This window comes from Oryctolagus cuniculus, chromosome 1 (assembly GCF_051225735.1).
Source record: "Oryctolagus cuniculus isolate XC-2025 breed Fujian yellow rabbit chromosome 1, ASM5122573v1, whole genome shotgun sequence".
Classification (NCBI taxonomy): Eukaryota; Metazoa; Chordata; class Mammalia; order Lagomorpha; family Leporidae; genus Oryctolagus; species Oryctolagus cuniculus.
This window is the reverse complement of record NC_142867.1, coordinates 203,713,362-203,736,999: the sequence shown is the minus strand read 5'-3', so window position 1 is coordinate 203,736,999 and position 23,638 is coordinate 203,713,362. Positions and strand designations below refer to the sequence as shown.

At 40.5% G+C, this 23,638-nt stretch overlaps 2 protein-coding genes across 3 annotated transcripts in view; one reads left to right on the top strand and one right to left on the bottom strand.

Annotated features, from left to right (window-relative positions):
• The window catches only part of LOC138844855 (uncharacterized), a 54,461-nt gene extending 43,365 nt beyond the window's left edge, over positions 1–11,096 (top strand). Inside the window, exon 6 of the mRNA XM_089306773.1 lies at positions 11,004–11,096. The gene's annotated coding sequence lies outside the window, so the exon portion shown is untranslated. The remainder of the gene's footprint in view (positions 1–11,003) is intronic.
• NR4A3 (nuclear receptor subfamily 4 group A member 3) overlaps positions 10,927–23,638 on the bottom strand; it is a 40,480-nt gene continuing 27,768 nt past the window's right edge. For both annotated transcript variants that reach the window (XM_008261574.5, XM_008261684.5), the window contains one exon: positions 10,927–14,183. In XM_008261574.5, coding sequence (XP_008259796.1) covers positions 13,936–14,183 — 248 coding nt within the window. In that variant the 3' untranslated portion in view covers positions 10,927–13,935. The remainder of the gene's footprint in view (positions 14,184–23,638) is intronic.

The following is a 23,638-nucleotide window of genomic DNA, read 5'->3' as shown; positions in this document are numbered from 1 at the left end:
CAGCTCCCTGCTGATGGCCTGGAAAAGCAGTAGAGAATAGGCCAAGTGCTTGGGCCCCCGTACCCATGTGGGAGACCTAGGGGAGGCTCCTGACTCCTGTCTTTGCATCAGCCCAGCACCGGCTGTTGCAGCCTTTTGGGGAGTGAACCAGCATATGAAAGACCTCTTTTTCTGTCTCTCCCTTTCTCTGTCTGTAGCTCTGCCTCATAAATAAATAAATAAATAAATAAATCTTTTTAAAAAATGGAGCAGAGCTAAAAGATCAGTTTATCAAAAATGATGCTAGAAATAACAACTAACATTTTCAATTAAAGAGGCTAATTCTAATGTAAAAATAATTAGCTATCATTTATTAAATATCTTTATTGAGAACCAATTTGTCAGGCACTGAAATAGACATTCAATACAGTCTTCTATTTGATATCCTTCATAAAGTCTATATATAGTAGCATGATTATACCTGTTTTACAGATGAGATGGCTAAAGCTCAATGAATTGCTTGGGTTCACCTATTAAAACTAGATTTTTAAATATGGTTCATGTCAAGGTCTTACTCAGCATTTTATCTCAGAGCCTACCTCAGTGACATGCACTGTACCTAGCAAAGGGTAAGGATTCGGTACATAGTAGCTGGATGCAGAAATTTTTTTAAATTTATTTGAAAAGCAGAGAGAGAAACAGAGAGGGATAAGGAGAGCAAGAGGGAGAGAGAGAAAGAGATCTCCGATCTGTTCATTTGTTCCCCAGAGGCCCACAATAGCCAAGGCTGGTGGTGAAAAGCTAGGCATAAGAAACTCGATTCAGGTCTCCTGCATAGGTGGCTGGGGCCCAAGTATTAGAGCCATCTAGTACTTGCTGCCTTCCATGGTGCACATTAGCAGGAAGCTGGAACGGAGAGTGGAGCTGGCACTATGGTATCAGATGGAGCTGTCCCAAGTGGTATCTTTTTATAAAAAAATTATTTATTTATTTATTTAAGAGGCAGAGTTACAGACAGAGAGGGAGAGACAGCCAGAACTCTTCCATCATTGGTCCATTCCCCAAATGTCCACAATGGCCAGAGCTGGGACAACCCGAAACCAGGAGCCAGGATTTTCTTTTGGGTCTCCCACGCAGCTGCAGGGGACCAAGCACTTGGGCCATCTTCCACTGCTTTCCCAGGCCCTTAGCAGAGAGCTGGATCAGAAGAGGAGCATCTGGGACACAAACCAGCACCATACTGGATGCCAGTGCCGCAGGTAGAGGCTTAATCTACTTATTAAGTGCCGGCCCCTCCAAGTGGTATCTTAACTACCATGCCAGACGCCCACCCCTGATAAAAGACCAATGAAATCAAATGCTGTTTCATTAATTCATATTGCCTTTGGCTGATGCAGAGGTGCTCTCTCCAGAGGAGACTTGCTTCCTGGACCTTCATTCTCCAGCAGTGATTATTCACATCATAGTGATTTGGTGGCTCATAGAAACATCCCTAAATTCTTTTCATTCTCTAAGGCAGTGGTTCTTAAAATGTGGTCCTTGGCCCAACAGCATTGGTGTCACTTATGAACATCGTTAGAAATGTAGATTCTTGAAGTTGGCATGGTGGTGCAGTGAGTTAAGCCACTGCCTGTGATGCTAACATCCCATATTAGTGCTGGGCTCAAGTTCCGGCTGCTCTACTTCTGACCCAGCTTCCTGCTAATGTGCCTGGAAAAGCACCAGAAGATGGACCAAGCACTTGAAACCCTGCCACCCACATGGAAGACCTGGATGAAACTCCTGGCTCTTGGCTTTGGCCTGGCCCAGCCCTGGCTGTTGTGGCTATTTGGAGATTAAACCAGCAGATGAAAGATCTCTATCTGTATCTCTCTTGCTCTCTCTCTGTAATTCTGCCTTTCAAATAAATAAACAGATATTTAAAAAAAAAGAATCCTTAGACCCCACTCCAGACCACTGAACATAATTTCTGGGCACACAAGTATCAATAAACCTTGTCTTTGTAAGCTTTCCAGATGATCTCAGTGAATGTTAAAGATAAACATTAAAGGTTGAGAACCACAAGGAATAAATGAATTCCTTCTTGTCCAGAGACTGATAGTAGTAGTTTAGCTTGGATGAATGGATGGAAGAGCCATTTACAGAGATTGGGAAGACAGGAGGAAGAAGTTTGGAGAGAGGTTGTAGATTTGGGTCTGATATATTGAATTTGGAACACATTTGTGATACCCAGATAAAGACATCTGGAGCCATCTACAGCCTGCAGGTCTAGAGTTCAGGAGAAAGGATTGAGCTGGAGTTACAGATGTGGGAGCGGTGATTGAAGCCAGGTATAAGCCTTCTCAGTAGATAGTGGGAAACATTAGTATAGAGGAGGGCCATTGACATACTCTAATGGCATTATTTTAGGAGGTTGAAAGAGGGGAGCTCAGAGAAAGAAGATCCTGAGGACAATTCTTTTTCCTTGTGAGTGACTTGCACTGGAATGTTTGTCTCAGCCTCCCCTCTGGATTATAAGCTCCTTAAAGGCAGGGACTGTGTAAACTTTAGTAAGTCCCTCAAATAAAAATACATTGCTGTACAGTCTGTGAATAATTAGTGAATTCCTGCCAGGATTCTGCTTTGAAGAAATCCAGTGTGACCAGAGCCACCAGTAAGATATGTCTCCTCAAATCATTTATATAATTTCCCAAAGGACATAGTAGCAGATTAAAAGTGAGAGAATAAATAAAGGGCATCATGTGTAATCCACTGATATCCATGCTAATCACATTAATCAGAGTGAATTAATTATACCTGAAAACAGATGCAAAGTTAAATTCCTTAGAAAATCAATTCATTAAACTCATATTGGAATGCATAGTCAACAGCCCCCATGTTTAGAAACTATCAGCATGATTTGTGGCAACTTCTGATTTACTAACGAAACTGCTTAAAACATTTTTAAAGGCAATTACAATTACTGTCTGGCATTTGATGGAAAGAAATCTTGTCAGCATTGTCCCTTGTGTGTCAACTGTCACAGTTTTCTAAAAATTTTGAGGTGAAAAATAGGCAGGCTCTACTATTTGCTAGCCTCGATTAGGGTTAATTCAATGTGTGTCTGCAAATAATAGTGTTTAATGTAATCTCGCTAATTACAGATAAAATGCATTTTCAGTCATGCTCATCACTGACAGTATTTTGGGATAAGTTAAACTGACAGCTGCTTTCTAAAAGAAAGAAAAAAGCAAATCTTCCTTGGGGGTTATGTTGGCTCTTGCTCTCTCTCTCTCTCTCTCTCTCTTGCATTGAAGTTCAGAAAAAGATGAAACTAGACACTTTAGCTCTGGATGCCAACTTTGGAAATCATGACATAGTCTATCTCTTGGGAACTTGATATATTTTTCATTTCCCACCCCCTTCAATGAATGTCTAACTTGAATTCACTCAACAAAAAATTTTCTAAAGATTTCCAGTAAACCAGACACTGTTCCAGGCACCAAGGAGATCAAGGAGAAATTACTCTCTGAAACCTGCCCCCATAATCGGATACTCACAGTGATGCTATACTCAGCCCCTCCAGAGCAAAATTGTTCAAGTCACATTTTCAAGGGTCAGTGCGTGTTTCTCCTCAACCACAGCTGACTGGACCAGGACATCTAATCTACAGGTGTCCAAGCATCTACAGTGTGGTCTGTCATGAAAAACTGAGCTAGACCAGTCACATTTTCTCTTTCAGAAATACTAATTGGAAAACACTGAATTAGATAGATGGTTAGGGGTGGAGGTGATATAGTAAGAGAAAGAAACCATAAGATAGAAAGAATGAAGACCTTGAGGGGGCAGATATCATCAGTTCTGTGAAGTTATGAGAAAGCAAAAACAGGGCCTCATTAACTTTGAATGAATAAAGAAATGAATAGGAACAAGTAATTGTGATCTTAGATGTCTTTTGTTGTTGTTGTTGTTTTGGTAGCCTCAAGTGATTCACACTGAATCACTATCATTAAATTTTTTTTTTCTTACCTATGCTACAGATGAGCCAGGTTTCTTGCATCCTGTGTGTTCCCATTGGTTGTTGTGTGACTTTGAGTAACGGAAAAACTCAAAAATAACATTGGTTTAAGATTTCTCTTAATATTTCCTTAAATAAACATTTCTGTCTCATAGGAAGTCTAGTTACCAGGAATCTAGAACAGATAGGGTAGCTCTGCTCCACAAAGCTCTCAAGGACTCAATTCCTCTCAGCTTGCTTTTCTATAGACCTCAGTAGGAGATACTCTTATTGCCATAGTCTAATGTGGCATCCATGTTTCATATGTAAAGATAGCAAGAGGAATAGGTAGAAAGGGTAAAAATCACCAGCTGTTGCTCTAGATAAGTTTCTGGAACCCACAAAGTCTTATCTGTGATGTTTGGGTAGGAATTGTGGGGAAATTATGAGTTCAGTTTCTGGAGCAATACAGGGAAGAAGATGACCATGGCAGTAGAGCAAGAAAACCCATTAACAGAGCTAATCAATCAGAAAGAAAGCCTTGGGGCTGGTGCTGTGGCACAGTGGGTTAAACTGCTTCCTGTGACGCCAGCATCCATATGGATGCTGATTCAAGTCCATATGCTCCTCTTCTGATCATGCTTCCTGTGACTGGGAAAGCTCTGAAAGAAGGCCCAAGTCCTTGGGCCTCTGCACCCATATGGTAGACCCCGATAGAGTTCCAGGCTCCTGACTGGGGCTGGCCCAGCCCTGGCCATTGCAGCCATTTGGGGAGTGAGCCAGAAGATGGAAGATCTCCATCCCTCTTTGTTCTCTCCCTCTCTCTCTATAACTCTGCCTTCCAAATAAATAAATAAGTCTTAAAAAAATAGGGGGAGCCTGGAGTCAGAGCTAGTGTAAAAATGGGCAGAATTTACAGATTATTTTGATAAAGTCTTTGGACTTCCCTCTTTGTGTAATAGAGTTCAAAACAGTCCCTTCAAATCCTAAGGAGAGGAAGCCCCGGCTAACCCATGGGTTACAATACAAATCAGATAGTCCATGGCCAGACTGACATACAAGCCTTTCTAAAATATCAGTCATCATGATGCTTCCTTGACTTTCTCCAAGGTTATATTTCCACATACAGAGCCACTGTCTGGGCCAGACAATGGTACTGCTGTTTCTAAAAGGCCACTATCAAATGCCATCTGAAAGAGGGAGTGGTATATAAAACATAGTGTCCAGATTTCTAGCCTTAAAAAGGATGGAAATCACGTCATCTCGGGGGGGGGGGTGCTGAAAAGGAAAAGAAACCTGTTCTGAAAGGTAAGGAGGATAGGTTGTTCTGAGCATATTAATTTTGTTCTATAACAAAGGTATAAACTACATTAAGATGTCATCTTATAATCATTGGATTAGCAATAATAGAAATTCGTGATAACTCCAAGTGTTGGGAAACATGTAGAACAGTAGAAACTCTCACTAGCCTAGAGAAAATCTTGCCTGTGTTTTTGTTTCCTGTTAAAGATTTCCTTAATTTATTTGAAAGGTAGCATGACACACAGAGAGAGAGAGAGACAGAGAGACAGAGAGACAGAGAGAGAGACAGAGAGAGAATCTTCCATCCCATGGTTCACTCCCCAGTGGCCACAACAATTGGCCACTGGGCCAGGCTGAAGCCAGGAGCAAGGAATTCCATCTGAGTCTCCCACATGGATGACAGGGGCCCAAGTGCTTGGGCCCTGCACCCCATGGGAGACCAGGAGAAGCACCTGGATCCTGCCTTCGGATCAGCGTGGTGTGCCGGCCACAGCGCGCCGGCTGCGGCGGCCATTGGAGGGTGAACCAACAACAAAGGAAGGTCTTTCTCTCTGTCTCTCTCTCACTGACCACTCTGCCTGTAAAAATAAATAAATAAATAAATAAGCAGAAGGAGGACATACAATGATAATAAAAAGTACAGTATATTAGATACATGAACCAGAAACATAGTCATTTCTTATCAGTTCTAAGCATTATGTACTATATATCATTTTATGTGCTGTACTTTTACATAACTAGCACCACAGTAGGTTTGTTTACACCAGCATCAGCATAAACATGTGAGTGATGCATCATGCTAAGATGTTTTGATGATTCCAACAGGTATGACATCAGTAGGCAGCAGAACTTTTTCAATTCTATTATAATCTTATGGGACCACTGTTGTATACGTGGTCCACCATCGATGGAAATGTTGTTAAGGGGCATATGACTGCAACTAAAAACACCTTTGTGTAATTCTAAGCAATTGATTTAATACTAGCAGAAAAAAATGAGCAAGAATGGGGCAGTCGGTGGGAAGAAATGAAGGTTTTGGGAATGAATGGTAGAAAGAGTGTTAGAGACATATGCAAAGGGCAAGATGAAGTCCAAGCTCCTAGGGAAAAAACAGCTCCAAGATGAGCAGAGATTGCCTGGTTGTTTGCGTTGTTTCAGCATCTTACAGCTGCCACAAAGAAAGATCTTAGGGGCAGTGCTTTTGGTCTTTGTGGGTTTGGTGAAAGTGCCCAGAAAGGGAAAGAAAGTTGGTTGTTGAGTATGAAGAAGGACAATTTGGACTTCGTGTGGAAATTTTAAATCACTTGGAAGTTGGGAGATTGGATGGAAGCAGGGAACACTTTTTTTTTTTTTAACTTTTATTTAATGAATATAAATTTCCAAAGTACAGCTTATGGATTACAATGCCCCCCCCAATAACTTCCCTCCCACCCGCAACCCTCCCCTTTCCCACTCCCTCTCCCCTTCCATTCACATCCCGATTCGTTTTTTTTTTTTTTTTTTTTTTTTGACAGGCAGAGTGGATAGTGAGAGAGAGAGAGACAGAGACAGAGAGAAAGGTCTTCCTTTGCCATTGGTTCACCCTCCAATGGCCGCCACGGCTGGCGCACTGCAGCCGGCACACCGCGCTGATCCGAAGGCAGGAGCCTGGTGCTTCTCCTGGTCTCCCATGGGGTACAGGGCCCAAGCTCTTGGGCCATCCTCCACTGCACTCCCTGGCCACAGCAGAGAGCTGGCCTGGAAGAGGGGCAACCGGGACTAGAACCCGGTGTGCTGGCGCCGCTAGGTGGAGGATTAGCCTAGTGAGCCGCGGCGCCGGCCACGATTCATTTTCAATTCTCTTTATATACAGAAGATCAGTTTAGCATATATTAAGTAAAGATTTCAACAGTTTGCACCCACATAGAAACACAAAGTGAAAAATACTGTTTGAGTACTAGTTATAGCATTAAATCACAATGTACAGCACACATTAAGGACAGAGATCCTACATGAGGAGTAAGTGCACACTGACTCCTGTTGTTGACTTAACAAATTGACACTCTTGTTTATGGCATCAGTAATCACCCTAGGCTCTTGTCATGAGTTGCCAAGGCTATGGAAGCCTTTTGAGTTCACTGACTCTGATCATATTTAGACAAGGTCGTAGTCAAAGTGGAAGTTCCCTCCTCCTCCCTTCAGAGAAAGGTACCTCCTTCTTTGATGACCTGTTCTTTCCACTGGGATCTCACTCATGGAGATCTTTAATTTAGGTTTTTTTTTTTTTTTTTTTTTTTTTTTTTTTGCCAGAGTGTCTTAGCTTTCCATGCCAGGGAACACTTTTGAGGGACTGCATAATAATTAAAGTCCACTCTGAAAGTAGAGAATGTATGGCTTAACCTGCTGCACTACAACATCTGCTGCAAGAATGTTTGTGTTTGGGGGTGGAGGGCGCATCAGAAAGGGACTCCAAAATGGAGCAGGGCTTTGTTATTACAAGGATTTATGGCTGGTGAGGGACATAATTCGAACACTGTGGAGACAGAATAATGGGACCTTGTGGAGTTAAGGAGTTTGAAGAATTAAGACAGGTGATAAGTTTGACAGGAAGAAAAAATGAGATTGAATCAGAATATTGGCTAGTAGCTATGGTGCTCTGGTAGACTTCTTACCATTTGCTAATGAGCAAGGATCTGGGGTTAAATGACCTCTGTGTTCTGGGAAGGAGAATGAGTTGAATGGCTAAGCTCCAGGAAGGCAGTCAGGGGTGGTAGAGCCATATTGCGTGTGCTCAAATCCCATTCACTAGGGATCTAGGGTTAGGAACTTAACCTCTGTGAGCCTCTTTCTCCATTTTCAGACTGGAGATAGCAACATCTTAGAAGTAGCAGTCATTAAATGAGACCAAGGGTGAATGTGTTTAAAAGAGCATCTGGCACACACGGTACATGCTTATTGAATGTTAGGTCTCTGTTGTCTTCCCCTCAGATCAAATGCCTTTAAAGACCCCACATGGGTGATGGCTAGGACCACAGTAGGCAATCAGGGGACTGATGATCCTGGGATCACTAATGGAGCCATGAAGTGGGTCTCAGATAGGAAAAGCAAAACAGAAGTGACAGTGAGCTTACACAGGGCACACAGAACACAGAAGTATTGCCTAGGTCAATGTCACCGTGCAACTGAGACAACATTGAAGAAGGATTTTGTTCATGGTGAGGGATGTTAAATAATAGAAGGCACGAAAATCCCCCTTTGAAACTTGATGAGATTTTCAGCCAGCTGGGCTCAAAGAAAAGTATTTGGACAAGTATTAAGCCTCTTAGATTTTAGTCCTTTCAGTTTTTAGCTAAGCCTTAGAACAAAGGTTTTTGAATATCCTTGCCTGTGAAGCAGCTTCAGGTGCCTCCTGAAACAAACAAAAAAAATGGTAAGACTCTGAAATCAGTGCTGAAGGAGAGAAACCCAAATAAACACATATTAAAGATTATTCTTGGAAAGCCCTGAAATCATACTTAAGCCCCTAACCAACTAAATTAGTGAAAAGGATAGAAAGCATGATATCCAAAAGATATTTAAATACCCATCTTCACAGCAATGTAATCCACATAGCCAAGAGGTAGCAGCAAGTGAAATGAATATCAGTGGATAAATGAATACACAAAATGTGGTATATTTATAAAATGGAATATTATTCAGCCTTAAACAGGAAGGAAATTCTTTTAAAAATTATTTGTATATTTGAAAGACAGAGGGAAAAAGGTAGACAGACAGCAAGGGCTACCATTCACTGGTTTATTCTCCAATGCCTGCAACATCCAGTGTTGGGCTGGGGCCAGGAGCAGGAAATTCCATCTAGGACTTCCATGTGGGTGGCAGGGATCCAACTACTTCAGCCATCACCTGCTGCCTCCAAGGGTCTTCACTGGCCAGAAGCTGGAATCAGGAGCCAAAACTGAGAATTGAACTCAAGCACCTTAATATTGGGGACTCTAATGTGGGAATATGCAATACTGGCATCCTTAACTGCTAGGCCAAATGACCACCCTAGGAAGGAAATTCCGACACACGCCACAGTACAACATGGATAAACCTGAGCATATTATGCTAAGTGAAATAAGGCATTTATTCAAAGATAAATACTATATGACCCATTTATATAAATAGTCAAATTCATAAATAGTCAAATTCCTGGAAACAGAAGGTAGAATGGCAGTTGCCAGAAGTTGTGGAATGGGGAAATGGGACATGTTTAATGTATATAGTTAAGTTTTGCAAGATATAGACTTGTTGCACAATAATGTGAATTTACTTAATACTACTTATACTTGCTGTACACTTAAAAATGTTTAAAATGACAAATGTGGGGGAAGGTGTTTGGCCTAGCAGTTAAAAGCCTACATCCCATATCAGAGTACCTGGATTTGAGTCCTAACTCCACTCTGGATTCTAACTTCCTGCTAATGCATACCTTAGAAGGCAACAGGTGACAGCCTGAATAGTTGGGTCCCTACCATCCATGTGGGAGACTTGGCTTGAGTTCCCAGATATCAGATAGAGCTTGGCAGGCCTTTGTGGGCATTTGTGGGGTGAACCAGCAGATGGGAGCTCTGCTTGCCTGTATCTCTTCCTCCCTGCCTCTCAAATTAAAAAAAAAAGAAAAGAAAAAAAAAAGAAAAAAGGCTAATTTTATGCTATGTGCATTACAATTTTTTAAAAGGTCAATCAAGTTATCTTCATGTGTTTATCTTCATGCATTTAACTTAAATTCAACTACAAGTAAGTGCCCCTCACTTAGCCCTGACCTTCCTGTCCTTTTCCCAGACAAGAGACTCAACCCTCTCCTTGCTGCCCCTCCTGCCTTTTTTGTTCTTTTTGGCCAGGCACCCATATTTGAATTCATGTGCAAGATGAACTCATATGTGTATCCCTCATTCCTTTCTCATTGTATTTTATAGTTGAAGTAATGAGTGTGCTGTTGAAACGCAGGATGAAGGGTTTGATTCCAGGACCACGTACACACAGTACTTAGATGTCACAGATGTCACCATATGCATAAACTGAAGAAGTCAATCATGAGAGCTCCCACACTTATACTTTTGAGCCAGCAACACATAAAGCATTTTGCATTCACTCAGAATATGTGATATTTTCGGTAGAGTTGAGTAAGAGTTTCATTTACATTTTTCACAAAAGAGATTTCTAAGCAAGGCAGTGGGAATGGCTTAAACAAAAAGGCAGAGAGCACTGACCCATCTCTGATAACTACCTTGATCCTTGGAAATTCGGGTTCACTATTGATATCCTATCATCTTGATGTAACAATTAATCCTTCATATTTGAAGGGATACTTTTTGGCAACAAATTAGCAGCTCCATTTACACTACATATAGTTGAAAGAAAATTGGAGTTTCAGACCCTGTACATAATTGTATCTCCTCAAAACATCCAGCAGTGCTTTGCCCTAGGAAGTAGTCAATAAATGGCTATTGAATTTAGAATGTGCTTCTTCCCAATCAGTAAGGTTTAATATATTTTCACTTTAGAATGCCTATTAATTTTTCAGTGTTACTAAGCCTTTTAAAAAATCCATTTGGGGATGTGTTTAAGAGTTCACAAGCAAATACTATTATATAAACGACTCAGAGAAAACTGTTAAATGAAGCATGCTTATTCAACACACCAGTAGCCATTGATAAAATGTAATTTAATTTAATCATTTAAATTTACATTGTTAATGTACAAGAGTATTTCTTTCAAACCACAGGTTAACACACACGAAAGAGCAATGCTGTTAGAGGAGCAGAGAAACTTGGGAAAACTCTGCGGTATGAAATAAAAGCAAGGCACTCTCCATTAACAGCTGGTGGATTCCTGATTTCTGCCCACAGGACGATGTTCACACTGAGAGAGCTCTCCCACAAGGGGAAGAATCACCTGCTTTAATACTAGTCCTCTCTGAGCTAGTGTAGTCACCCACTCTGTATAAATTTGTGTGTCAACATTAAGACAAAAATAAGAGAGTTGAATTGATAGATAATTTGGGAGGCTCTCATAGTTGTAATAACTATGGAAGACAGAAGAATACTGGCTATAATCTTTTTTTCAGCACTAGTGTCTGGACCTATAACTAAATAAGCTTTTTCATTCCTTCCAACCAAAAGATTCAACAGCTAAAAAGTCATTTCCTTAAATCTGATAAGTGTAAAAAAGAAAAAGTAACAGCATTTCTCTAGGGCTCTGGGGTTTTCTGTTTTGTTTTGATTTGCTTTTCCTTTAGAGACATGACAAAAACAAGGATTAACTTTCTAAATACTAATGGTGCACAAGAAGGTTATGTATGCACAGTATTTCTAATTTATTCAAATTCAATTTGAATTTGGTCTGAAGCTATCTTGTATGAAATGTTAGCTTTCCTGATATTTAATAATGTTTATTATGTTTGCATATAAGCTCAGAAAATTAATGCAAAAGTATTACTTTGCTCATGGTTACCTTTAGGTAAAATGTAAATATTAGTGGTTATGTTTAAAAAGCTGTTTTCCTAAAGATGCAGTCAGTTGAGAAAAAAAAAGGACTATGGAAAGGTGAATTAGGTCTTAGTCTTGATTCTGTTGCTAGGTATCCAACCTTGGTTAACTCTTTACCTATCAATGGGCTCCAGTTTTCTCCTCTATGGATTTCAGGGGGTTGGACTAGTTGACAGGTCAGGCCCCTTCCAAGTCTAACATTTCAAAATCCTAACATTCCAGGTCCTATAATCTTGATATAAAAATAATAATCTTTCATAAAGCTCACACAAACATAATACATGATCAAATATCAGAATGACTCTTGGAAAAAAGAGTATACGATTTTCTATCTGGGTTATATTTTGCAGCAGTTAGGCAATTCATTTGGCATTTGTTTGTATAATTTAATGACAATATAAACAGCATAGTTTTGTTATTTTTCCTTTAAAAACACTAAAGCAAAAATGATTTAAAGCTAACAAAAACTACCATGACATCAGTTAGACATTCAAAGTTTGTTTCTTAGCAAAATGGCCAAAGATATTTTGACTTGATACAGAGTATATAATATAAAGACTTTTAGACCTAAAAATCTTCAAACATTCAAATTTAGCAAAACATAAGCAAAATTTTAATATCAAAGTGCTAAACAGTACTGCCTTAAAAGTCACTGCAAATGAACCATAAAATAACGGCATGGGAAGTGACATTTATTGTACAAATGGTTAATAAAAAGACACATTATAAATATATATATGTAACCTGCTATATTTATATATATATTTGCTAATTTAATTTCTAATTGGTGTATCCAAGTCACTGTGAACACCCCATTTAATTACTCTGTAACTCAGCTTCTAGGAGCTGGTGGTCTTGCAATAAATACAGGCAAAGCTATTACAATATAACGTGCATACAAATGTTTATACAAATAAGGACACTATGCAACAAATTATCTTATAATAATATGGCATTAACAGTATAAACATACAAAAGGGAGTACGAACACGGAATGTTGAAACGCAGCCCACTAATCTTTTCTAGTACTCACATTCATTTATATATATTTTTAAAAGACTTGCTTGCTCTCCAAAATTGTCTCTTGAACCAATAACAAAATTTAAATTTTATATATATATATATATATAAATCCTTATTATCCCTGGTGCTTACCCTGTATGACCGAGTGCCTACTGATTTGCATATTCTCACATGGGGATCAAATACTTGACTGACTCAGCACTCGTGGGGCTTCTGATCGGATGTTATCAATCATGACAACTGAGACGCATTTAGGGAACTCTGGCAGTGCTGATCCCACACAACCAAAACAACTGTATTAATCCATTTTATAATCTGATCCCCCATCAGAACAACTGGACAGCCAGGGCAAGAATCTGGTTCCATCGTGAATGGCCTAAATGTCTTGGATGGGCCATACCTCACAAAGGTTCTACAGGGCAGGTGAACCAGGCCTCTACTTGGAAAATCAGCACGTGTCATTTGCTAACATGACTGCCTCCTTTTTATTTCCATATAAAATAAAGGAGAGTTAATAAACAAGACTTAGTAAGACAGCACTTTAAAGAATTGCACTTGTATATGGAAGCGAACAGCCATTATCATTTTGCTATGTCTGATTTGTAGGTAATCTTCCATTTTCACCATTAGTTAAAACAAATCAAAGGAAGAAAGAAATTAAGGGAATTTCTGCCTTGTTTGCACCACATACATACCCTCAACACAGGAAATGTATTCTAAAGGGATCAATCTTAAGACACATCCTACCCTGGCGAACAACCCTTGGCTGTTCTTGTTTTTAAATACAGACCAACTATAATTGTATTCCCCAGAAACAATTTTAAAACAGTTATATTATCCTTTTTTTTTTTTTCCTGCTGGGATAGCATCGTCCAAAAGTGCTTTGTTAGCAATTTCTTAGAAAACCTTCATGAACTACACCCCACTCCCACCCCACCCACCAAAGCCTAAATATAAAACACAACCCCAACACAATACTCTGCAAGTTTTCTGGCTTTAGGTTGCAAGGAAAAGTGCCAGAAAAAAAAAAGTCTTTGCTTTCTACAGGAGCTTCTCTTTCATTTAAGAAGGACAGCAAATGGTAGTGTCCAAACCCATCCCTTTGCTGTTTAGCAAGCAGGTGTCCGCAGATGAGGCCGCTCCTGCTTAGAAAGGTAGGGTGTCCAGGAAGAGCTTGTCGATGATGGAAGGTGGAGACACCAAGTCTTCCAGCTTCAGGTAGAAGATGCGCTGGAGGCCCAGGGTGCAGATTTTCCTCAGTTCTGCCAGGGCGCCCCGGACCTTGGACTCGGTGGGCTCCATAGCCTGTCCCTTACTCTGGTGGTCTTTTAAGCTGCTTGTGATCTTGTTGCATAGCTCTTCCACTCTCTTTGGTTCTTTTAACCCATGTCGTTCTGCAAAGGGACAAAAAGGGTAAGTTTAGGAGGCATATATATCTTTGAACCTTTGAAACTGGAATCCCCAATGGAGGGGCTGCATCCCATTCTGTCATTTTACAACCAAAGTGCCCTCACTCGGAAAGGTACTTCATGGGCTTTTGTATCAAACAACTCCGCAGTTTGAATCTCAGCCTTGCCAGTAATTTGCTGCATGCCCCTGCATAAGTCTCCTAATTTCTGAGCCACAGTTTCCTTATGAGATAAAGATAACGATCATACTCAACTCAGGGTTTCTGGGAGGGCCATCTTAGTTGAATAACTCAGGTAGGAGCACACAGTTCCTGGCACATGAATTCACAACAGGATGGTTGTTATTGTGCACACATTCTTCTACCAAGGTCTCACAAAAGCCCTTTTTCAGAGTGGATATGGTTTTTTCAGAAACATATCAAGGCAAATGAATTAATGTTCCCATCTTGACACTCACTTGAGGGAGGAAGGAGGCTGTAAATTCTATCTGCTAATGCAGCAGCTGCCCCAGAAGACACAATTCAAAGTGCATTCTTGTGCTGTCATGCTCACTAGCATTCTGAAGAACCTAGCTTTGCTTTCCCTTTTCTGTCTTCACATGGCACTCTGTATAAAACACACATGTTCTCCCGCTGTGGAGATGCGAAAGTTGAAGAGAAGAGGAGGACACCCAGAAGTATGTGGTGCAGGCATTTTATAACATATCAAGACATGAATAGCACTCTGATAATTTACAAATTAATATATAAAATAACATCCCCACATTAAGCAGTATGACCTATTTTGTGTATAAGGTTCAATGATTTTCCCAAAGTCACACAGCTGCTAAAAGCTAGGATTTTAACCCAGCCTTCTGTGGCAGATTCTAGCTTCTTATTCCACGACAATGACTTATCTCCCTGTAATGAGAAAGGAATACAACATCCAGTACAAATCACTTGACTCTCCCTCAGAATTTAGATATTGAACCTCTTTCTAAGGAAAGAAGTTGGCCTTAGTTATCTCAAAGTTTTCTTCTCTCAGTGTATTCATACATAAAATTCATATTTTTTGAGAAACAGAAAGCATCCTTCTAATGGGAAATCAAGCATTAGTTTCAATTTTTCCTAAAATTTTTTCAGTGGGAATATCTTTGTTAGAGAAGTTATTTCCTTAAAGCAAAAGCCAATCAGAAAAATGAAGCAACTATTCAGACATTTTTCTTTTCTCTTCCCAAACAAAAGAGACCTGGGAACCAGGAAATCTACATTCTCTCCAGCTTGTGTATGACTTGGGCAAGTTCCTCCCTTTCTAGGACCCGGGAAAGTAAGGACGCTGGATTTAATGACTTCTGAAGTCTGTTCCAGGTCTGATGCGTTATAATTGTATTAAAAGTATATGACAATCGCCAGCAGCATCTCAGTGGATTTTAACTTGCAGTCATTTCATATCTCAATGCAACATTCTTAAAGTAAGGGCCACTGGACTTGGAGTTAAATAGACCTGAATTCTAGTTCTGGTTGTCACATAATAAGCGACCTAATCTCTCTAAGGCTCAATGTCCTTATAGGAAAGTGGGGACCACAGGATGGTAGATATACAAGTCTTGTATTCTTCCTGTAGATATCAAACATCATGCAATAAACTAAAAGAAAAAAGGCAATTTGAATGAAACCCATCCTCACTAGATGGGCTGTTAAGGCTCAACTACAATGATGTAATATGAAAATGTTCTGTCAGCTGTAGAGTACTACACACATGGAGAGTCAGTGCCTGGACAAGACCTGACACTTGGCAACTGCAAGGTCAAACAAAAGTCCCCTAATTCCCAAGATTCGCTGTGCATAATTTTGCTTTCCCCAGCAAACTATTAGCTAATCAGCCCAGGTGCAAACCTGTCTCCTTGGCTTATCTTTACTAAATGCCTAGCTTCTGTGTTTCAGTCTGAGCAGAAGCATCCAAGAGTGAACTTCAGGAGAAATCCTTCCTACAGTGATATTCACCTAAAGTTTTTTATTATTTTCCCCAAAAGCAGAAAATCAGGTTGCAAATGTGGCAGTAAATTTTAAGAGCTATAAAACGTTCATAGCTTCTGACTGAGTAATCTCACTCTCGGCAATTTATCCAAAGGAAAAATTCAACAGAAAAATAACACTGTATACAAGGAGACATGTGGTGTAGCATTATGTACTACCAATCTCCCTCCCCAAACAAAACCAAACAAATGGAAAATGACAAAGGGTTGAAGAATAGGGGAACTGTTAAGTAAATAATTGTATGTCCTTGTAATGATGATTCTGTAAGCATCAAAAAGAACAATTAGGAAGGCAACATGGAAAAGTACATTAAATAAAGAGGAGAATATTCACTTGTATCTAAGCTGTGATTACATCTATGTAAAAATTATTTCTACATATAATGAAGGCTGAAAGAAAACAAAAAATTGAAAATATTTGCAGGATAACTGGATGACTTTTTCCATTTTTAAAAAAAATGTCCAGGTGAATTCTGTTTGTATAGCAATGTTAAAACAGAACAAGATGGAATTCGGTCCTTTGTGAATGTGAGCAGTATGTTGGCGGAATTTCCGGAGGGGGTTGATTGTGGAACCTTGTAACCAGGCTTTCTCATGTCCAAAGTCACAGAAGGTTCCACGGAGTTTTTCCCTGCTCTTCAACCAGTGGCAACTGCTCAATAACTATGGCAACCATTATTTATTCAGTGAATTCAAGTGGAGATCGATACCTCCTGCCAGCTGGATCTACCCTAGGCCTGGAATTCCTTGAGGAATTCAGAGACACTTCTGTTAGAAGCCAGAGGCACCCAACCCTTCTTTGTTGTTCTGAAACAGCCACTGGATCTGTCGCTTCTTCACTCTTTCAAAAGAGCTGAAATAAATTTCAGTTTCCATGCAAACTAATGTCAGTAGCCAGCAGGATCTTCAAATTGCTAGGGAGTCACTAAGTGTCTGGGACCTTCCTAGTAATCTGAGATTCCTTAAAGCCCCACTCATGGACATTTTAGTTCAAGGGGCCTGTTTTCTTCTTGCAGCTTGGTAAACATGGCTGCAAAGCAGACACATCGAGAATTCAAAAATTCTAAGGGGAAAGCAGACATTTGGATTTTTCGACTTCCTAGAGAATTACACAGAGATTTTAGTTTAAGATTTCCATCCATCATTGAAAAATAAGCTTCTGGGTATTTCTTGCATTCTGATTTACATAATTTTTATCTAATATCTCAGTATTTTAACTTAGCTTTACATATTCCAAACATTAAAATACAACTTACAGAAATGGTTAAACAATAGATTTCTCTGTCACAATTATCGCATATCTGAATTGGAAGGGATTCGAGTCATTTAGTTCAGATGTCCACCGCAGACCTCAGAATCTTCAGTACATAACATCACAAATAGAGTGTATGGTACCAGTTGGACCGAGAGTACACTATTCCACACTGATAATAAAAATATATTTAATGGCACACTTTATATCATTTTACTTAGATTATTTTATCTTACTCTCACAACAAACCTGTGAATTAGGGAGGACAAATACTATCTTTTTTTTTTTTAAAAAATAGATAAGGAGGCTAAGGTTTTGAGAGTAAGTGACTTGTCCAAGGTAAAATCTAGCAAGCAGCTAATTTTTTTCAAAGTCCAGAGATGTTTCTAACATACCAGGCTGCTTTCCATTTTTGAACATGTCTAATTGTAGAAAGCTCCTCCTCATCCTGAGATGCCTCCCTATAACTCCCTTTTATTTTCTGTACACCTGATGAACTAATTAATTGTTCCTTTCAAAATGTATGGAGGACCTTTTCTGTGGCAAGTGATGTTAGCACCACTGGGGTTAGTGCAGGGAGAAAAACAGACTCAGGCTCCTAAGTGTGTGATGTTACAATCTAAAGACACAGTTGGATTCCTGTGTGTTTTAGCTACCCAAGCCACAGACTTCTCTACTGAGAGTAAGACTAAGGGATGGAAGAAAAAGTTGAGGAGGGAGGTGAAGAAGAGGAGAGTCTGAGTTAAATAACAGGACTATTTAGCTGTGTGCTTACATTTTCCATGTTGACCTGGTTAAGATCCATTCTTTAGATTTCAGGTCGAGTATTTCTTCAGGGAAGCTTCCCTTTTACCTTCAGCTTAGATCACGTTCTCCTCTCAGAACCTAACAGTTTGAAATGAGGCATTTACATGACAACTGCCTGCCTCCTCCATTAAGTACAAGCTCTATGGAGACATGGATGGTATTTACTCAACACTATCTGCAACACCAAACCTAGTACATAGAACATACCTAACAGGTATCTGTTAAATGAATACATAAATCAAGCTGTAAAAATGATTAATACTAAGGTATAGGTTGCTCAGAGTAAATGTACAGATTGAGCGCTATTAAGAAGCCAACAACAGGGGTGGGCATTTGGCACAGTAAAGTTGCTGCTTAGGATGCCCACATTCCATATCTGAGTGCCTGATGAGAGTCCTGGCTCCATTTCCCACCCAGCTTCCTTCTAATGCATACCCTGGGAAGCAGCAGGCGGTTGCTCAAATGCTTATGTTCCTGGTACCATGTGGGAGTTCCTGCCTCCTGGTTCAGTCTGACCTAGCTTCAGGTGTTGTGGGCATTTGGGGAGTGAACCAGCAAGTGGAAAATCTCTGTCTGTCTGTCTGTCTGTCTCTCTCTGTGCTTATCAAATAAATAAATAAATAATTTTTAAAAATGCTAACAACAGTAAATTCCTTTATAAACTCTGAAACTTCCCACAGCAGAAGCTGGAACCAGATCTCCTGGCTGTAAATCCTACCTGTACCACTGATTAGCTGGGTGACTTTGGATCTGTTTCTATATTTGTGAAATAGGGCTAAAATGGTACCTGCCTCATGGATTGTCATGAGAATTAAATGAGTTCATATACATAAAGCATTTGAAACAATGTCTAACATATAGCAATAAGCACTTAAATATTTGCAAGTATCCTTTGTATTTAACCTTGCAATCTTCCTTTCCATTCAACCTTGTCTCTGAGTTCATCTGGTATGGTATCGCCATCTTCCCCATCTCTCTCATAATAATCTCTAACAATTCCTTCTCTTGAACTCATCATATTTAATATGTAGCAAGAACTGCAGCTATGTCTTTGATATTCCTTGCATCCATCTCCTTTCTTTTCTTTTCTTTTCTTTTTTTTTTAAATTTATTTGACAGGTAGAGTTACAGACAGTGAGAGAGAGAGAGAGAGAGAGAGAAAGGTCTTCCTTCCGTTGGTTCACTCCCCAAATGGCCGCTATGGCCAGCATGCACCGATTCGAAGCCAGGAGCCAGGTGCTTCTTCCTGGTCTCCCCTTTGGTTCACCCCCTAAATGGCCGGCACGGCCAGTGCGCTGCGCTGATCTGAAGCCAGGAGCCAGGTGCTTCCTCCTGGTCTCCCATGCAGGTGCAAGGCCCAAGCACTTGGGCCATCCTCCACTGCCTTTCCGGGCCACAGCAGAGAGCTGGACTGGAAGAGGAGCAACCGGGACAGAATCCAGTGCCCCAACCGGGACTAGAACCCAGGGTGCTGGCGCCGCAGGTGGAGGATTAGCCAAGTGAGCTGTGGCACTGGCCCCAATATCAAATACTTCTACAAGAAAGTTTTTCTTATGCTGAGCTAAATGTTGCCATTCGATGGTTCCCAGTTCTGTCTCTTGGGCTCATTCAAGAGAAATTTCAAGTTTTCTTCTGCATAGCAGGGAGCAGAGGATGAGCAAAGAGGTGGCAGAGGCCATCCGGAGTCCCACCAGGGAAAAGTAACTCCTTCTGAGCAGGTCTTAGGCCACAGGCTAACGCAGAGACAACAACACAGCTCTAGCCAAAGAGGAAAGGGAGGCTGGCTCCTGGAGAGACTTGCACATGTGACTGAAATACCGACCAACAGGACTTCCTGCTCTGAGTTCCATTTCTTTCTCTGAGAAGTTATCTTGTTATTTCTCACATCACATGTAACATCCTTTACGGATGGGTAGTCCCTGAGACACAGCCCACGCTGGTCAGGAAGCCACAAGTCAGCCGGCAGCCTGAGACGAGGCGTTACAGTGCCTTTCCATCTGACTGTCCCTGATGTATTTGAGAATGTGTCTGCCTGTCTGTCTCTCCAACCAGACCACAGATCTTTGATGGTAAGGGATTGTGGACCTGGTGCACAGCAGATGCTCATTAAATATTTACTGAATTAAGCTGAGTTAAAATAAGGCAGTTCTTAGAAATTCTAATAATAATGGTGGGCTAAACATAACTAATTCTGATTTCCCTAACTTGGGACACTTTCTGATACTCATAATTAACCCATTTATTTAATCAACATTTGCCATGTACCAAACATTTTCAATGTTAACATAACTATAAAGATTAATAAGGCTGTCCCTACCCCTGGATTTTATTTGGATATCAGTGTATATCCCAAATACCTAGAATAAGCTTCAGTAAGCACCACATTGATTTGAACTGAACGATGAGATACCTGACAACACAGAAAATTGTGACATGAGAAAATGTTCACAATACAGTAAGTGAAAAGAAAAGGAAGAGATCCTAAGATTCTACATTGTAACCAGTTTTGTTTAAAAGAGAAGAAATGTATGTATCTTTGCATATCAAGACTCAAGGAAAATAAACAAAGATATAAGCGATGGAAATAAAAATCATGCTCCTTGCCCTCAAGAAACACGTCTAGTTGACAAAGAAACACATTTCTTAACACAATGTGTATATGCAATTGGGGGGAAGCATGAACATCTTTATGGCTTCTTGAAGAGGAGAACAGCTAGCTGTTCTTGGAAATGTGTAAGGCAAATAACATTTAGGATAACAATAATAAAGGTTTGTCTGGAATTTTTTTTTCTCAGTCTTTATAAGAAACTTGCAAGTAAATATCATTATCTGTAGGGTCTTGTGCCCCTACTGAAGTCATTTGTGGAAACCAAATCCCTAATATGATAGTACTAAGAGATGAGTCCTTTGGGAGAGAATTAAATCGTGAGGGCAGAGTTCTCATGTGATTAACTCCCTTATAAAAGAGGCCAAAGGAGCTGGTTTGCCTCTTCTAATGTGTAAGGATGCAATGCAGTAAGGCGGCAGAATCCGTGAAACTGAGTGAGCCCTCACCAGAAACCAAATCTGTTGTCACCTTCATCTTGGATTTGTGAGCAATGATTTTCTTTTGTTATAAATGTCCTAGTCTATAGTGTTTCTGTTATAGCAACCCCCAACAGACTAAGACATTATCCCTATGAGAAACGAGAAAACTGACATTCCGAGAGAATAAGGAATTGCATTAGGACTACACAGCTAGCAAGTGGCCCTGGAAAACATAAACTCAGATCTTCAATCTCCAAATCTTGTAAGTGCCTCTCCTTTTTTAAAAATCTTTTTAAGATTTATTTATTTATTTCAACACAAACTTACAGAGAGAAAGGAGAGAGAGATCTTCCATCCTCTGGTTCACTCCTCAAATGGCCACAAAAGCCAGAACTGGACCAGGCCAAAGCCAGGAGCCAAGAACTTCTGGTTCTCCCATGTGGGTCCAGGGGCCCAAGCACTTGGACCATCCTCTGCTGCTTTCCCAGGCACACAGGGAGCTGGATCAGAAGATGAGCAGCCTGGACTAGAACCGGCACCATATGGGATGCCAGCACTGTAGGCCATGGCTTTAATCCACTGAGCCGTAGTGCCAGCCCCTTGCCCTTCCTTTTTAAAAACTGTATTGTTCATGGTGTGGGCACTGTGGCACAGGGGGATAAGCTACTGCTTGCAATGCTCACATACCATATCAGAGTGCTAGTCTGAGTCCCTACTCCACTTCTGATCCAGTTATCTGCTAAGGTGCCTGAGAGGCAGCAGATGATGGCCCAAGTACCTGAGTCCCTGCCTCCCACATGTGGGAGACTTGGATGGAGTTCCCAGCTCCTGGTTTCAGCCTGGCCCAGTATTTGCTGTTGTAACCATCTGGGGGAGTGAACCAGCATATGGAAGATCTCTCTGTTTCTCTCTCCGCCTTTCAAATAAATAAATAAAACTGTCTTGACAAGTTTTACACTTAGTTTTCACTGAAATGTAGCTGATGACTATATCTGATGCAAAAACAGGATAACCTGGTAACCATTTAGAGCGAGCTGGGGAGCTCTGGAAAGACAGGTGGTGGAGGCTGAGACAGGAGCAGCCACTAGTCTCATCCCTGCCATGTCACTCTTTCACCACTTTCTGCCCCTGGTTCTACCCTCTTCAACTTCTTCTGTCTTACAGCTCATGTTCCAAAAAGACCAGGGAAAATACAGGTAGAAAAAAGAGTCATTTCCTCACATGATGGAAGACCTGAGAAAGGAAACACCATACAGAACATTCATTTTTAACGTGGTGATTCACAACATGGCCTTTGGCACTCAGGATTCTCTCTATCTGATCTACAACTATCTTTTCGGGTCTGGTGTTCAACCTAGTGGTTAAGGTGCCTGCATCTCACATCAGAGTGTGTGAGCCACATTCCTTTTTTGGCTCCTTACTCTGGCTTCCTGATAATTCAGACCCTGAGAAGCCACATGTGATGGATGTGGGCAATCCGGACTGGGTTCTCACATCCCTGCTTCAGCCTGGCCCACCCCAGCTTAGCTTTTCCAAGCACCTGTGGAGTGAACCAGTAGATGGGCATTCTCTATGTTTTTGTCTGTCTCTCTATCTCTTTGCCTCTCAAAAAAAAAATTAAATGGCTAGCAATAAATTTTTAAAATAATAAATAAAATAAACCTACCTTTCCCATCTTATTTATCCTATTATTATATGGAAAATGCATTTTACTTTTAAGGTTGGGTCATTAGTAACAGGTCATAAGGTAAATATCACACAGAGTTAGTTTTTTTTTCCTGAAAATCCTTTAAATTTTCACATAGCACATAATGTTCTCTCAGCTATTACCACCAGGGGCCAAGAAACTATGACTCACAGTGGATTCACAGTCTGTCTCTCTTGCTTACTCCAGGACATATAGTAGTGGAGTGTAATCACCTGTATACTTTTAATTTCTTTCTCCTTTCTACTGAGGTCAGATAATGCAACTCTATTCATTCTCCCCCACCCCCCAAATGTGCTGAGGTGTTCCATGGTCAATGTCCCTGCTATTGTTTTCCTGATCTGGAATGTCCATTATCCTCCCATGTCTAGATGCTACCTATCACTTTGGGAAGTCATTCATGACCAAATATTCACCTTTCTTCACCCCCAAAAAGTAGCAATAATGTGGACTTCCTCCATACTGAGTCTGACTCTTTTAAGATCTGAGCACTGGCCGCCATACACTGAGCTCTTTACATTGGAACCGTTTATGATTCCTGGCAGATAGCATCCTTCCTGACAGCAACAGTCAGGCTTGGTTCATCTTTGCATCCCATCACTCAGGGATGCGGCACTGGTAAAAGACAACGGGTA